Raw genomic sequence first — 17,249 nt, 5'->3', positions numbered from 1 at the left:
GAAGGCAGACGCTTAACCATCTGAGCCACCCAGGCGCCCTAGAATGTAAAATCTTTCAAGATTTCTTCTTTGGAGCATTTTTCAAAGTTCAATGTTAAGATAAGTGTAAGAAGGTAGAGAAATGTACGTATAGAGAAAATTATTTTTCTCTGAACTGGCTAGGTCATATAACTTTTATCTTAAGTATTTATAAAGTTAATTTTTTAAGTGAAACATTTTGAAAAGTGGTTTTATATTTGGTTATTAGAATTGTTCCTTCCAATTGGAAAGAATAGGATCTTCACATGAGAAAATAGGGCCATAACAAACAGAATCACATTTTTAAGAAAGCTCTCCCTAGAGAATTTATCTCTTGTCCTACCATGTGGGTTCAAGGGGTCTAATAAAAGGTTCTGTGAATTTAAAGTGGGTTATTTCAACTTGGGAATGTAGAGAGAGGTCTTTGGAAGTCTCTGGGCCAGATCCTCCTCGGTGAATAAACAATTTCCAATATAGAGGGCTGCTAGTGTATTAAGTCCCCTGTCACCCCCAGTACCTTCTTGGATTTGGCTAGGTAGATCTGTCTTTGCAGTCAACAAATTAGGGAGGGCTGGGCTGTTCATTAACTGTCAAAATCGAGTCGGTAAATCGAAGTTAGCTAATTTCTCTTTTGGTGTGTTTGCTTATTGTGAAATTTTACTATCATTTGCATATCAGGAATATAATACCCACAGATAAACATTTGACCCACTCATATTTTTTGGAGGCATGGAAGCTATACATTATGTTTTTCTATGTTTACATACTTCTTTGTAGAAACTTTCATAGGAGTTGAGTGTGAGTGTGTGTCTGTGTGTGTTAGGGCGGGCTCCTTAATCCTGATCCATACCTACATCTATCAATAGGATAAAAGGCTAGGTAGATGGCACTGAAGCATGAAAAATGTGATCCAGAAAGGAAAATCAATACTGCTGTAGTGGGTAGGTATAGGATATAATCTCTCCTAAACAAACATGTAGAGATACATACTAAATGATTGTTTTCCAAGTAGAATGCCATTATATTTGTTTCTTCCTATGATAAGTTCACTTTCAGAAAAACATGCCCAGAGCACTTTATCATGAGCCTCTCTCCATTGCTGAGAGGTAATAGTGAGCATTACTAAGGGTGATGAATAGGATGGGAATAAGCATGGAAGAAATACAAATGTTTGGAATTAGGGAAAAGAAAGACTAAGATTGCTTATTTCAAAGTGAATCCCTCTCCAGATCTTTGATAAAGTTAGGACAGCATGATTCTAAAGAATGTGAGTAGGTCAAGTACTTCACTGATTACAGATAGGGTGATTCTGGGCAAGCAAGTCTTCCTTGTAAAGATATGAGTTGTGGTTTGAACTACAAAGTCCTGTTGCCTTTTGAAGTTATGAAGTAATGTTCTTTCCTACAAATACATCAAAATAGTAATATATAGAATGAGTGTTTATTTAAAGGTCCCTTAGATTAAATCAGAGGAACTTTGACGAAAGTGAAAATTGGTAGAGCCTCTGAGGACATCTTTTTGGACATCTTGGCAGGCAGGGGGAGAAGTCATAGGAAGCTACTCACTAGTTCTTGTGGGCTGGAAAGCTGAAGTGTGCTCTCCCTTGGGAGACCTAGCTCTCAGTGGTTGTTCTTTCTATAGGACATTCTCTGCCTTGGGAGGTGATTAACCATGGCCTGATTGAGCTCCAACAATGAAATACCTAACTAGTGCAATTGTTTCCCCTCCCTATGTCCTTGTAGGTGGAATACCATCTGGACCACCGAACACTTACAATGTGTTGGGTGGAAGACAACATAGCTAGAAGTGATTGAAATGTAATACTGAAGAGCAGAAATACAGTCCATTAACAAAAATCTGTAGGTAGATCTGAATGAAAGCTAATAAATGCACTCATAACAGCATCTTTCTTTCTCTGTAAGAAAAATATGATTGTGTGAAGCTCTTCTACATAATTCACTCGTTTATCAGTTAAAATGCTACATTTTACCAACAGCTACAATGCTTTTGCCGAGGGAATTGATTATTATAACAAAAGCTGTGAGTGCCACTTGTAAATTTGGGAGAGATTTAAGGTTGTGCATTGTCAATCATGAAACGGCCAAATGTTCTTGAAGTTACGAAACTATACTTGCTCTGAATGCAACTGCCCAAGATCAGAGACAGAAAACCAGAATCAAAAGAGACACTCTACATCTTGAACCAGGAAACACTTTTTAAAAGAAGTCTTAAAGGGGCTGATTTACATTCTTGAGAAGGTGATGTTTTGTCACTGTTAGAGAATGGAAGGCTTCATCATCTACCGGAGGAAATTTATTGTTTTTCTAATTGCAGATATGTGTAGAACAAACCAGTCAATCTCTATTTTGACAGATTAGGATCAGGGATCCTGGGCTGGGGAATCAACAAGGAATCTAGCCCTGTGTGGAAAAGGCGAAGTGCTTCTGTTACCTGTGAGACCACTGGGGGAAAGACGCTGTGTTAGGGATTGTCATTGTGAATGGGATCCACCTATCAGAATACCTGCAGGGTGGTTTAAAAGAGCATATTTTTTTTTTCTTTGAAAAACAGTTTTACTTGTTGCTTTTATTCTGTATAGAAAGCAAAGCTCTCTGAAATCTTCACTGGTGGTGGGCTTGAATCATTCATTATCTTTGAACTAAAATTAGCTTATAAGGGGTTGCGAATCATTGAGCCATGACATTTTGTTGAAGGGTAGTTAAACAGTGAAGACTACTCTGGTCATTGAATTACTGTCTTTGGTATTTAAAGAAATAAATGTTGGCTGCTCATTTTGTGTTAAACCAAAGATTGGTAACTAGGAGACATTAATTGTTGATCCAAGAAAATATTTAAATTATACCTTATTTCCTTCATATGTGAAAGCGTGCCACACATAATCATATATAGACATAATGAATTCAAAGCAAATTTTAAAAAGATGATCAGATGAATAAATTATCATTTACATGTACACAGTGGACAGATTCTATTATAAGAACTGAATCCACTGATATTAATGTAGACTTGCAAATAAGTACACAAACGAGAGGTCACTTTTTTTTTTTTTCACAAATGCTGATTTCTGGTGTTGCCTCTTCCTATACTATTGACTATATGATACATAAAGTCAATAACAGGTAATTAATCAGAAATTATTACAGGAAGTTCTTTTGGGAATCAAGAGGAATATAGTATATGATACTAAGTATCCCTTAGGAAACAACTAGTTACTTCTGATCAATTTCATTGGGCTTGATTTATTTGCTGTAATATTCTGCTAAAAAGTGGTCTGATGTGTAACTGTTTATAGGTTCATGTTCTTGGATGCAGAAAGGATAAAGTGGTACTAAAAGATGTAAAAAAAAAAAAACAATTAGTGAAATGGAGAAACATCCAACATTTATCTCTGTACCATCAGATAGACACATATTCTCACACTCTGCTCTCTTGCGACATTAAAAAGGAAACCTTGTATGACCAAAGGATTGACATTTGCAAGAGTCTGAATACTGGGTATCTATTTCTTTCTTTCTTTTGGATGAGGATACCAACTGCACAATAATACCTTTTTGGTCTTTATTTCTTCAAAACATGAAAACAAAAATGAAGTCAATGACAATGAGAGGAAACATTCCATACAGATTATGCTGTATCACTAGTAATTAAATCAGAAACAATTAGAAACTTTATTTGTCTGTGTCAATAATGTGTACCATTTATAAGGAACGGCACAATTCGTGCACTTCCCCCCTAAAGCTGTGCACAATACACACAAAATAAAATGAAGTAATTTTACACAACTACAATTATTAACAACTCTGAACAATCAGAATCATATTTTCCCTATAACATGAAACTTGAAAAAGCAAACAAACCAAAAAGCTTTGAAATTAAAATTCAATGGTAAGAATTTCTGAAAGTCCTCTGTGAAAATTTGCTATGGGATTATCGGCGTTCCAAATATGGCTAAAATTGAGTGCAAAATCTAATGTTTAAACAACCTACATCCTTGGACTATATTTACTTGGTGTTTTCTAGGCTAGCTTTCCATTTAGTAAATCTTAAAAAAAAAAAAATGGGTTAGAATGTGCCCCCAAAAGGCTTAGACCCACAGTGTTGGGCCATGGCCTGCTGGGGTGAGTCTCCTGGAGATATGAGGAACTGTAGACTGTGGGGCGTAGAAAAGTACTGTTGACCAACAAAGATAAAAGCTGGGGTTAATTGGACCTTTTCAGTCATCTGGATCACCAACATGATTGCCTTTCTTGGCTTACAATGGGGAGGTGTATATATCTGCAAGATCAGCCAAGGATACATAGGATGCTTCCCCTAACCTGTGCTTTACCTCTTGGTTAAAATCTTAGCTATTTGGACAACTATATTGGTACATTTTCAACATGTTTATGTTAAGAGTTTTGTAATTGTGTTTTTCCTTGCAAGATAAAACTGTTTCCATATGGCTGTGCTAACTTTTACCCATGGAAATAGCAATCACATTAGCTGTGAGCCCCCTGAGGGCAGGGATCTGGGCTATCTTGTTCATGGTTTAGGCCCCAAGAGTAGCACAGTACCTGGCATATTGAGTAGTAACCAGCATTTAATTATTCAGTCACCAAATGTTTATTAAATGATGAATGATCATGATTACTGAGTAGAAAAAGAGGAAATAACTCTGAACAGCTTTTATCTCTTAAGTATCTTTGAATCAATACAAAGGGCCAGTGGTGTCTCTGGCCTGGGATTCTTTATAGATAGAGAAGTCTCTGAGATGGGACCAACGTCTTTCCATTTTTCCTCATTATTGGATTCACTACTTTGGAATGTTGGGTTTATCCTTGCTCTTTGGTATTTTGAGATAGAAAGAGCCATTCCTTTTCCGGGGTGAAAAACCTCCCAGCGCAATCCTCCTGGGAGGCACTAATCTCATTTAATTGCTTATTCCTTAGTCATAAGTACAGAAGATGCACTTGTAAAGGCCCATTGGTCTCCCTGGCTCCTTTCCTACTCAGGAACTGCAGATACAATCAGAGGAGTCTGGGCGATGAAAGAAACAGGGCTCAAAATAGCCTTTTACATAAAAAAATAAAATGAACAAACCACTATCTACCATCTGTGCCAGACAGAGCAGAAGTGAAATAAATACTTTAGGGGCAGGGGTGTCATGGAAATGGAGGCTCTCAAAGCCCGGGCACATAGAATCCAGCCACTGCTCTATACCTCTCCTCTTGGCCTTCCAGAATCAACAGGTGACTGTTTAGAGGCCTCTGGTGTATTCCGCATGGCTAATTTTCCATGAAGATACCTGGTAGTTTGCCTGCTGTCCTCTCAATAGCTTTAAGTTCCCAGTGAACTGTTATTGCTTCTTAGAAATGAATGTGCAGGTCCATGAACAATAAGCCATTTTCTCCTTTTATCCCTAGTAAAATCAAACTCAATAACAACACGAAAGTTACGACTCAGGTGAAAAGGAAACTCACAAACTCACTTATGTCTTCAATGTCCAGTCAACATTGCTGAATGGGAGAACAGTATGCGCTATACTCTACTATATACAGATACGCTTATTTTGTTTTTCATCCATGCACTGTGTAACAGGTATCACAACAACATTCCCAAACAGGCACATGAAGAAGGAGCCAATGTTCAGTCATGACTGGAACAGGACTGTGCAAGCCATGGATGCTTTTGAAAATAAAACCGACGAATGATCCCAGGCAACAGCAAACATGGGACTGGGACACAGTGATGCAAATGGAAAAGGATGATATGCTTTTTGAGTGGGGTTATTCCTGTTTGCATGAGAGGTGGGGGGCAGGAGGAGGAGGTTTGGGATGGGGGCCTGGGCGGGGGGCGGTTAGCCAGGCTGGAAAACCAGAATAAGGGCCTTGCTAATCACAGTCCAGAGCTAAAGAGATAAGAAATAAATGATTTTGCATGTTCTTGGGAATCGAGGCACATTATTCCTGTACCTGTTGAACAAGAGTGCCAGGCATCGTATCTTTAAATATCCGACTGTATCTAGAACCATCACTCTTCCTGGCTGCATTCGAGCTCCCATGCTTCTTCTCAGAGGCAGCTTTACCTCTGCTCATGTTCCAGAGATAAGCATGAAATTTAGTGACCTAGTGAAGACATGCTGCTTTTCCATGCCCATATCCTTTCTTAACCCAAAATAATTTTTCAAAGTGTTTGGAGAGAGTAATTGTAATGATTTAAATTTTTACCAAAAACCCATTTGCATTTAGATTGGTCATCACCTCCCACAAGAGAAACAAAAACTTTGACCCTCCCAACAAAACGACAGAACACAAAAGTCAAACATCAGCCACCTCCCAGCCCCCACCCAAACCAAGCAGAAACAGAAAACAAAATCAAAGACTTAACAATTTATGAACCTGGAGGGAACACAGTCCTTCTAGGCTGAGCTGCACAGATGCCCCTGCCTCCACGCCTTTGTTCAATGTGACGATGCCCCTGGGAGTGGGAGGTGATGGTTTCTCACTTCGGCCCTAGCACAGTCTGCTCTTGAAGCTGGATTCCATCAGCAGGTAAGTGAACATGACAAATGTCAGTTTCCTCTGTTCATTATACATAATATTTTATGTATATATATACGTATATATATATATAAATTTACTATATCTGATTGTTCCTTTAGAAGCCTTTTATGTGGCAGTAGGCCTCCAGGGAGGAGAAGAAAATGTACAAGAGCCATAGGAGCACAAAGAGGCAGGACGTGAGGAGCTTGGCAGTCCGGGGCCCACCCAGCTCACCTCCGATTTCCGGCCTCCTCCGATACAGCAGCACCCCCACATTGATGAAAGCAAAAATGGTGAAGAGAGTGACAGAGAAAGCTAGCGTGCCAGGGGACACTTTGAACTGTTCCCCATTGGCTGCATGGTAGATGGCCGCGATGGACCAGGCTACGCCGATCCCCAGGAAGACGTTCACCGCGTTGCTGCCGGTGACGTTCCCTATGGACGCATCTGCATACTGGTCCTGCGTGGCTGCCACTTTGCTTGCAAATGTGTCTGTGGAGGAAAAAGAAAAAGGCGGTGACACTCGGTATTTTAAAGAGGCCCGTGGTGTGCTGGAAGGTTCAGCCACGTCCTCTAGGATCCAATCCCCCTGTGGAAACCCAGTGGCCAGGAGAGGGTTTTGCTGTTCTCTGAAGTCCCGGTCCTGTGGTCAGGATGACAGAGTTGAGCCCTCAGAAATCAAAGGTTTGGTGTTGGCTGTGTTACTGACCAGATGATCTTGGTCAAGTTCTTCACCCACAAGTACCACAGTTCTTTGTCATATTGCTCTTGCAGGGCACTATTTTTCAGAGTGATCATGGCCCATCGACATCAGAATCATAGGAGTGAACAGCACAAGTCTCCATCCAGCTGCAATGGAGCAGGATCACCAGGGCCCAGGAATCCAGTTTTAACAACCTCCCAAAAGATGGTAGGTCGCCAAAGTTTGTGAATGGCTGCTGGAGGGTATTACTAAAAGGTTCTGTATCATCAGCTCTAGTTCACAGAGGAGAAAGGTTGAGGCATCAGGAGATCTTTCCAAAAATTCAAGAGCAAATCAGCGGTGGAACTGAAGCTAATTGAACCATAGTAATAGTTGGCGTTTGCCTAGAGCCTTAGGGATAGGAAAGCTGACTCACCTATATTATTGCATGGATTGTGACAATTCTATAAGGCGAGGGCACTTTGTAGGTGATGACATTGGCCTTGGGACAATAAGTAATGGGTGCAACATCACACAACAAGGAAGAAGCCATTTTAGGGCTGGCGCTTGGGTCTCCTGCCTTCACTACAAATGCTTTATCACTGTGCCATCTTACCTTTCACTATGCCATGCATACCAATGGCCATCCTCAAAGCTTTGTTCACCAATAATCCCGAGTACATCTTTTTCTGAAGGTAGGAAAATCATGGCCCATGCAAGGAGTAGGATAAGAAGTTTCTTGATGAGGAGAGCATAGGGATTTGGAGCATGTTTGAGCCAGAAGGTTTCAAATCCTGCCTTCACAATGGAATGTGTGATCCCGGGCAGATTACTTAATTTCTCCGAGCCTCCAATTTTTTAATCTGTGAAATGGGGATAGTGACACCCACTTCAGGGTGCTGTTAACCTGAAATACTATATGTGAACTATTTATCTTTCTTGGTACAAAGTAAGAGTAGCTCTTTTTTGTTGCTTTGCAAAGACAATGTAAAGCAGGCTAGATCAGTTTACTAAAAGTTGAGGCAGGATCTGATATGGCTCCCTTTATTAAGCACGTAGATAGAGCTTGCAAGATATTCCGTTTCTTTTCTATATAATTGTCTCGTTAATAATGTCAAAGTCCTCTCAGCTACCTTGGCAGAATCCCTTGCACAGAAGGTTTATGGAAGATGTGAATAACTGTCAAATCGAACTCACATTTGCAGAGCCAGGAATGGCAGGGATGATATTACAGCAAGGTATCGTTGTGCCATCTGCTCTGGTCCTCTGGAGGTTCTCAGGATGCTCTGAGCACGCACGGGCTTGTGGGCCATCGGGACTACTTTTCTCCCCTCTGTTGCTATTCTGTTGCCACCACTGACCTTCGGTAAATCCCCAATGGGGATGATACATAAGGCATGTGAGCTTATATCAGCTTGTAGATTTTTGTGCTTTACTCTGGTAAGTAAGTTATTTAGGCTGCTCAGAGGTTACTGCAGAAGCAGTATCCACCCCCCACCCCCGTTTTTTGAAAGGAAGTCAGTCAACATGGAGGGCCCCATCTCATTAATCCTGACCTTTGCAATGGAAAAGCAGGTTTTACTTACTGTTCTATAATTAAACTAAGGCAAACACTGCTTCCTCTGTACCAGGCACTGTCCTACACATAGTATACGTGTGTTCCCATTCAACCCCCTTCTCAGCTTTAAAGAGGCTGCTGTTCCCCTTTTATGATTTGGGAGCACCTCTGGGACAGGTCGGTAGAAGAAGGGTAATTTTAAGCCAAACTGATTCACTTTTGGAGCCCATTCTCCATCCGCACCACACTGCAGCTCCCAGAAGATGAAAGTTTTCCCTTCCTCGGTTCAGATTGCCCTGTTCCTCCCACTCGGAAACTCCAACACAGGTTCTTGCAGGGTGCTCTTTCCTGTCTCGGAACAAAGACTGCAGAAGGGGTCGGCAGTCTGCTCAGCCACCCGCCGGGACGTGCGCGGCTCTGTGTGTTCAGATCACACACTGCAGCCCAGTGAGGACTGTTTTGGAGGCTGGTGAGTCAAAGCCCAAGCGAGACCAATCTTAATGGTCCCTTGCACTTCGTTATGAAGAGTTATCAGAATTCTGCCGCAGCAGCAGCCTCAAAAAAAAAAAAAAAAAAAATGAAGTTCTGCTTTTCTTTTTCAAGGCAGTTGAGCAAGGAAAGTAAAGGAGAAGAGTGGAAGGCAGGAGAAGGCAGCTCACAGCTCAGCTGCTGCTGAGGAACGCCTGAGATGCTGTTCTGCGCTGACATGGCAGCCGGCACCTGCTGGTGGTGAACAGATGGCCGGGTTAGGCTGGGCCGTCGGGACGGGGATGTCCCCTGCCCATGCTTGCAGGGGCAGGCGGCCTGGCGCTGGGCCACACCTGCTTACCTCCCCTGGCAGGTGCTACAGGGCACACTGGACTTCCTGGGTGCCCAGTCTCCGCTCAACCCCTCGACTTTCTGGAGGTTTCTGCCACTGTGCCAGAAGGGAATGAGGCATAACATCAAAAATTCCTGGGCCCAGGGACCCTGAACACCCAGACCGGTCCTTTTGCCTGAAACGCAGGGCACTCCTGGGTCTGCAGGGGTGTCTCCCTGCCTCATTTTCCCCATAGCCCGTTGTGAATATTGAAGGAATTCTTGTCATAACAGGCTCCTGTTTTCAAATGCCTTTCTCTGGCTTCCCTACAAAATTAGTGGCCAAAGTAACTAGCTTGTCACATAAATGAAACCTCTTTGGGGCCTTCTGGAGTCTGGTAGGTTTTATTTACCTGGGTTCTACATCAGGCCTTTTGTCTGTTTTAATTCACAAGCTACGCAAAAATTATAGACACACATGCAAATCCAAACCCTTAACCTTGGCTCCATCAGAGACAACTCTGTTTTTCAGATAAAGTATGATGGAATCTCCCCAAATTACCTTCTATCACTGCTTTGCTGCTTCGTGCAAAGAGCAACATGTCACGCACCATATGTCAGGCGCTGCCAAGCCTTACCCTGAACACTAAGCCCATAACCTGCTTACGGTTGAACAAGGCAAAAGCCACTTGTATGCCATTCCCCAAAGTAAAATCCAAGCAGTAATGACCGCTGTGGTCTCAGAGGGGTTGTAATCATATGCAGAACTTGCCCATTAAACAAATCTGTACAAATCAGATTTCCCATGTGATTGGCACAAACTAAGACATGTTGATAATTATATATACATTTATATATATAATATGTACATATTATATACATATGCACCTTAGATCAGATTTCTAGTAGGAATTTTTGCTTTTAACTCTCACCCTGCATTCTAATAAATTTTGAATTAGCCATACAGTCTTAGACTTTTGGTTCTGCCTCCCGGTACCTATGACCATAAATCAGTAACAGGGAATATTCGGCTGGGAGACAGTGTGGCTGGAGCTAAACCATACGTCACAGAGTCAGGACATCACTGTTCTCTGCAGACCTATCTTTTTTTTTTTTTTTTAAAGATTTTATTTATTTATTTGAGAGAGAGAATGAGATAGAGAGAGCATGAGAGGGGGTATGGTCAGAGGGAGAAGCAGACTCCCTGCTGAGCAGGGAGCCCGATGCGGGACTCGATCCTGAGACTCCAGGATCATGACCTGAGCCGAAGGCAGTTGCTTAACCAACTGAGCCACCCAGGCACCCTCTGCAGACCTATCTTGAGTTTATTGTGTGTAACCTTGGCCACGTCATCTGGTCAATGAGCACAAGAGGTCAGTACACTCCCCTTTCCTCCAGAAATTATTTTTTACTTGAATTTCTCAAACTTTACAGCTACATACAGACTTACGTGTCTCCTCTGTGAGAAGGAGACTTATTATATTCCTACAGGTCACACATAGGGTTTATGATCTAGAGCAAGGGTTTCATCTCAGATGATTTATTCTTGACTCTGCATATTTGGGGGGGCAGCTATTCAACTCTCAGGCAGTCTGTGCTCAGGAACTGACACTGACAGTGATTTTAATTGGGATCTCGCCTGCTCCTGCCCAGCCACCTGTGAATTCCTGACAATATAAAGACAGACCAGGGGATACGGAGCTTCATTAAGGAGACAGTTTTAGCTCTTCTGTGTGTTCTTGGGCAAGACACTTCACTTTTTCTAGGTTCTAGTTTCTTCATCTAAAATAAAGGCTTTAGACTAGAATATCTCTAAGACTGTCCCTACGTTTATTGTTTGGGTGGTACACAGAACACATCAAAATGCTAAATTCACATGTATGATTTCGGTGTTTCTCTTTTTTGTAGGCGTTGGTACGCGGGCACCCTTATTCATTAGACTTGATTAACGATAATATCTTCTCCTTTTAAAGAACGGCCTAAATGAAATCTTCAAAGATCCTAGGAAGATCTCTAGAGCTGAAGAAGTTATTGCCATTGATCAAATTGTGACAGTATTTATGAGATTAAACCATACCGCACAGAGTCATTTACTTTTTCCAAATGGAGAAATGTTGGCAAAATTATTTACTTGAAGTCACTTTGACCAGCCGTCCACCTCTAGGAGCAAAACCGTGATATACACGGTGGCAATGACGACTGGTGGAAACAGTGCGTGTAATGTCAAGTTTGCACACCCCTGGCATGGGGAATACTGGGAGAGCCTGGTTATAAGATCTGGGGCTCCACCCTCAACCCACGTAATCAGACTCTATGAAGAAAGGACACAGGAATATTCATTTTAACAAGTGCATCAGGTGATGCTCCTTGACACCAGTGCTTGAGAACATGGCTCTAAGGCATGGAAATGGCTATTGTTCCAAATGCCCAGTCTGCCTTGCTGAGAGGGATAGATGTTTCAGTTCCGAGGAAGCAGCTAATTTCTCTTAGAAACAGTGATGCCCTCAGATATAGGGAGGGGCCACTTGGGTCGGCTTGGTGGAGGGGCCGGGGCTGCTTAACCGTAATGTCCTCCCACTCTCCCGTTATGCTATGCTCTTATTACTATTTTTTTAAGGTTGGTTTGTTTTAGCGCAAAAGAGCGCATGGGTGGGGGAGGGGCAGAGGGAGAGAATCTTCAAGCAGACTCCCTGCTGAGTGCAGAGCCCCTGGGCTCCGTCCCGGGACCCATGAGATCACGACCTGAGCCAAAACCAAACCAAATGTTGCACGCTCAACTGAGCCACTCAGGTGCCCTAATACTCTTATTATCTTTAAACCTCGTTCTAGCATAGATGCTCCGAAAGGCCAGAGGAGGAGGGAAATTTACTTTAGTTGAATTCTGGCTCTGTCATTTGCCAGGTAAGAAGCTTACCTACTTCGTAGGGTTTTGAAAGAAATGTGTTAACGTGAACAGCACTCAGATGAGGGCCTGGTAACTAATGAGTGTTCAGTATTATCAGCTATTTTTATAATACAACAGCACCAGATCCCAAGAGAATCAATAAGTGGTAAGGAATTCTGACTTAATGTGCTAATTCTAAACTTTTAGGGAGTTATTGTATCCTTTAAAGACTTACTCTATGATCCTATGCATTTAAAAATGTGGTAGAGCATAAAATTATCCTTAAAAATCAAAGAAATTTTTTATTTTGAAAATTCCATGTCACCTAAGTCATAAAATGACATTGGAGATGTTCTGGTTTCTAAGGCCCTAATCTTACTGAAAGGCAGGCATCTCTGCTGAAACAGTGCTCCTATTCCTCTCTCGCTCCTCTCCTCTACACATGTTGTTCTCTTGCTCTTTTAGAATTCAAATGGAAATAGTTTATGTACTAATTCTTCTGTCACTAAGGACTTTGAAAAGGTTTTGTCTTTACTTGTGACATTTACCCAAGTAAATACGAAAACCACACTGCCTCACACACTCCGCTGGTTCATCTCAAAACAATCCTTATTTGACTTCCAAGCGAAGTTCAAGAGATCAAGGAATTACTAACGTTTTATTGATTAATGACCAGTCAGGAGTTGTAAAAACAGAAAAAGGGAAAAACACATAAAAGAGATTTCTGCCCATAAAAGCTGCTCCTGAAAGAGAGAAAGAAATAGAGACGGTGACATGACCTATTTTTAGAAAAGAAGAAAACGGAGGTAAGTAAAAAACCTCCAGAGGACTCGTGTTGGCAGATCAGAACACCTGCTTCTAGTCATTTTTATCCCCAACTGCAAATCAAGCAGCAGGGCAACTTCTGAAAAATACCAGCTTTTTAGCCCCACCAGAGTTTCTGCTTCATTGGTCTGAACACCAGTGTTTTTAAAAATTATTTATTCATTTATTTATTTACGGAGGGATTGGGGGCGGGCAGAGTGGGGGAGAGAATCCTCAGCAGGCTCCATGCCCAGTGCAGAGCTTGACGTGGGGCTCGATCCCACAATCCTGAGATCATGACCTGAGCCAAAATCAAGAGTCAGACACTTAACTGAACCGAGCCACCCAGGCATCCCTGGACACCCCAGTATTTTTTAAAGCTCCCCCAACTAGACTGAGATCCAGTAACCACTCAGAGCCTTTGTTTCTTCATCTGTGTAAGGACAATGGCAACTCTTACAGATTAGCCCAGATAACCTATGGAATAGCCCTGATACCATTTTTTTTGTTGTTGTTATTGAATAACTTTTTGTTTTGATATGTTAATGTGAATGTTTGCACTTTGCAAGGGTACCCTGGGACTTAATTTTCCTATTATGTATTTGAAATCCTGGTAGATTTTAGGGGTGCCTGGGTGCCTCATTTGGTTAAGCATCTGTCTTTGGCTTGGGTCGTGAACCAGGGGTCCTGGAATTGAGCCCTGCATTGGGCTCCCTGCTCAGCTCTAAAATTTTCTAGAATCCCTGGTTCTAAATCTTTGAGGTCAATAAAAATATGTGAGTCTCTCAAAGAACTCTGTCTGAGATGGAGCTTATTCTATTCAATCGCTCCATCACTCTCCCCACCCCAACTCTTGATCCTGAAAAAAGCCCCAAGCCAACTAGCTGGGTGTGGAGCAAAGAAGTGGTGGTCTGACCTGGTTGTCTCTTGAGACTTGGTTTAACATAGTTCTGGAGTGGACTGGATTATGTATGTTGAGCAGGGTGGGTCCTTTCACTTTGGGAGTCCTGCTTGTTTCCTTCCCCAAATTAAAAGGTTCATGCAGATTACTGTGGTGGAAGTTCCAATGTGTGCCTGAAAAGCTAAGGGGTACAGGGTTGACTGACTTGAGAAAAGTCTCCTGTCTCTGGTCAAGTGGTGAACAGGCAGCTTGAGGATGGCCATAATATTGCACAGTTCCCAGTGAGTTCCTGTGAATCAGAGGTTCTGCTTGGCATTGAGATATGTAGCAAGCTGAGGTTACTGTCAGTAGCTCATTTGGTCACCTGGTTCCATGTTACTCTGTGGTTAACCATGGTCATGACTGAAGAATACCGGTCCTGGTTCCTGTAGACTGCATAATGTCTCTAGTTACAGTAGTAAGGAGCCTAAGCTATGGAGTAAGACCTGGTCCTAGTCCCATTTGCCATGCGCTGGCACTGTGGCCTTGGGATAACCTCTCTTTAAGCCTCTGATATCAGTAAAATAGGGAAAGTAAAAGTCCCCATTTATATAGCCATGAAGATAATCAAAAGTGCTGCAAAACAGCTTAGCATGGTATCCGGAAATTAGTAGGTGCACAGCAAATGTAGTTATATTTCAGAATTCTTTGTTCTGGTGATAACAAAGGGAATGTTAATGATATTAAAATCTTTCATTATGGTTTCCTTCAGCTAGGTGATTTAAGCTTCATAGATCTTACGTAGGATTTGGGGAGAATGTGTGTCTCTTTGATGTCCAGAAATAATGGTGGTGAGAAGGCAATAATAGTTACCATTTATGGGGCTCCTACACGCAGCTCTACATACGGCTTCTCATTTAATCTACAAAACAACCATATGAGGTAGGAACTTCTATTATCTTCATATGATGAGAAAACTGAATCCCTGAGTATAAGAAATTTGTCCAAAGTTATATAGCCAGTAAGAAGTGAAACTTGGATTGAGACCAAATGAATGTGATCCTAGCTAGAGTTTGTGTTCTTAACCACAGGTCCATGGTGGTTTATTTTCTATGATTTATTTATTTTAGGGAGAGTGAGCATGCAGGGGAAGGAGCAGAGGGAGAGAGAGAATCTTAAGCAGACTCCATGCGGAGCACAGAGCTGGACACAGGGCTCAATCTTATGACCTTGAGATCATGATCTGAAATGAAACCAAGAGTTGGATGCTCAACAGACTGAGCCACCCAGGTGCCCCAGAGCACAAGAGCATGGGTATTAACAAGAACTAAATAATATATCTGAAATTTGAAAATGGACAAAGGTTCAAAGAACGTATCCAGAAACTTCATCATGTTCACCTCTGACTATAACTACACAGTATTAAAATAGCTGATCAGTTGAAAGAAAAGGATTAAAATCATTGTACAGAGAAACATCTGCCTGACTCCTTTATTTTTTTTTTAAATTTTTTTTAAAGATTTTATTTATTTGACAGAGAGAGACACAGCGAGAGAGGGAACACAAGCAGGGGGAGTGGGAGAGGGAGAAGCAGGCTTCCCGCTGAGCAGGGAGCCTGATGCGGGGCTTGATCCCTGAGCCGAAGGCAGACGCTTAAGGACTGAGCCACCCAGGTGCCCCCACCTGACTCCTTTAGAAAAATATTTGCATGGGTCAGAAACAGATTAAGGAAGGGGCTATTTTCATGGACGACCGTTCATTCCTTTAGAACAATGTTAGAGATCACTGACAAAGTAATTTTTTCAATTCCTTAAGTTCCTGGTTTCTCTTGGGTATTACATTTACACTGTCTTTCTAGTACATAAAAATAGGCTTGAGAGAACCTACTTTTAAAATAACATCATGGTTCTGATATTTTCAATTTTGAGCCATAATTCTGTTATTTGTATAATAAACCTTTATTTTTTTTAAAGATTGATTTGAGAGAGAGCCTGAGTATGGGAAGGGTCAGAGGGAGAGAATATCCAAGCAGACCCCCGCTGGACATGGAGCCCAACTCGGGGCTGATCTCATAAGGCATGAGATAAGAACCTGAGCCAAAACCAAGAGTTGGATGCTTAATGGACTGAGCCACTCAGGTGCCCCTATAATAAACCTTTATTCTATTAATCCTCAGTCCATGAGGGTAAAATATTGTTGAGATTTAGTCAAGCAACATTTTGCTAATTTTGAAAAGCCAAAAAAGGGCATGTTTGGGGCTAAAACAAATAGCTGTCATTTTCCCAAACCATTTTGTTATTAGATACAACTGGAAGTGCTTGCCTCAAACACAGAACAGGGCTGCCCTGCACGAAACAGGGTCCTTCCAACTCGCTTCTTCCTTCCTTCCCCATAATCTCCCTCTTTTGCTAAACCCTCCTTGCCTTTGAAGCCTGGTTTGTTCTTTTATACTTTGTTCTATTTCTGGAACATCCATCTCTTCTCTGAATCTTCTCAAGTCCTACTTTAGAGATGATGAAGCCATAGGTGTTCCAAGTCTTGCCGGAACTAGAGGTGGCTGAGTGGGACGTGATAGACTGTACTATAACTTGGAGAAAACAGACACCCTTACTCTCACTTCCAAGTAGCCTTACTAGGTTAAAAGAGAACTTCCCAGTCAGCTGGGCTATACTGGTGTAATTCAAAGTCTACTGAAGTAATCCTGCAAGTGTGAAAGTTTATGTATGGGGGTGGTCAGTGCAGAATTTTTATGTTAGAGAAAAATTAGAAACCTATTGTTTCTGGTAAAATTACAACTTTAATGTGCAACTGTTAAAATTATGGTTAAAGGTACAGTAACGAAGTAAAATGTTCATGACACTGCTAAGTGAAAAAGGTTCTGTAACTATGCCAAATGTAAGTCCATTAAAAAGTGTGGGTAATTAGATATATCCTTGTATATATTTTTTTGTGCACTTTATTTAAATGTCCCAGGATTTTAAAATGAAATATAGATAGAAGAATGCAAATGGATGGTGGGATTGCTGGATGATTTTTTTTATTCTGTGTTTATTAGTATTTCCCATTTTATTTGCAAAGATTTT

The 17,249-nt window shown here is 41.6% G+C and overlaps 1 protein-coding gene across 10 annotated transcripts in view; it reads right to left on the bottom strand.

The window, feature by feature from the left end:
• Positions 1 to 3,583: 3,583 nt before the first annotated feature.
• The window catches only part of SLC8A1 (solute carrier family 8 member A1), a 368,141-nt gene continuing 354,475 nt past the window's right edge, over positions 3,584 to 17,249 (bottom strand). For all 10 annotated transcript variants that reach the window (XM_081796872.1, XM_081796870.1, XM_081796871.1 and 7 more), the window contains one exon: positions 3,584 to 7,052. In XM_081796872.1, the coding sequence (XP_081652998.1) occupies positions 6,676 to 7,052 (377 nt within the window). In that variant the 3' untranslated portion in view covers positions 3,584 to 6,675. The remainder of the gene's footprint in view (positions 7,053 to 17,249) is intronic.

The sequence above is a fragment of the Leptonychotes weddellii genome, chromosome 10 (genome assembly GCF_054177405.1).
Source record: "Leptonychotes weddellii isolate Sample4059 chromosome 10, ASM5417740v2, whole genome shotgun sequence".
NCBI lineage: Eukaryota > Metazoa > Chordata > Mammalia > Carnivora > Phocidae > Leptonychotes > Leptonychotes weddellii.
The sequence above is the reverse complement of the archived record's forward strand: the minus strand, read 5'-3'. Positions and strand labels throughout refer to the sequence as shown.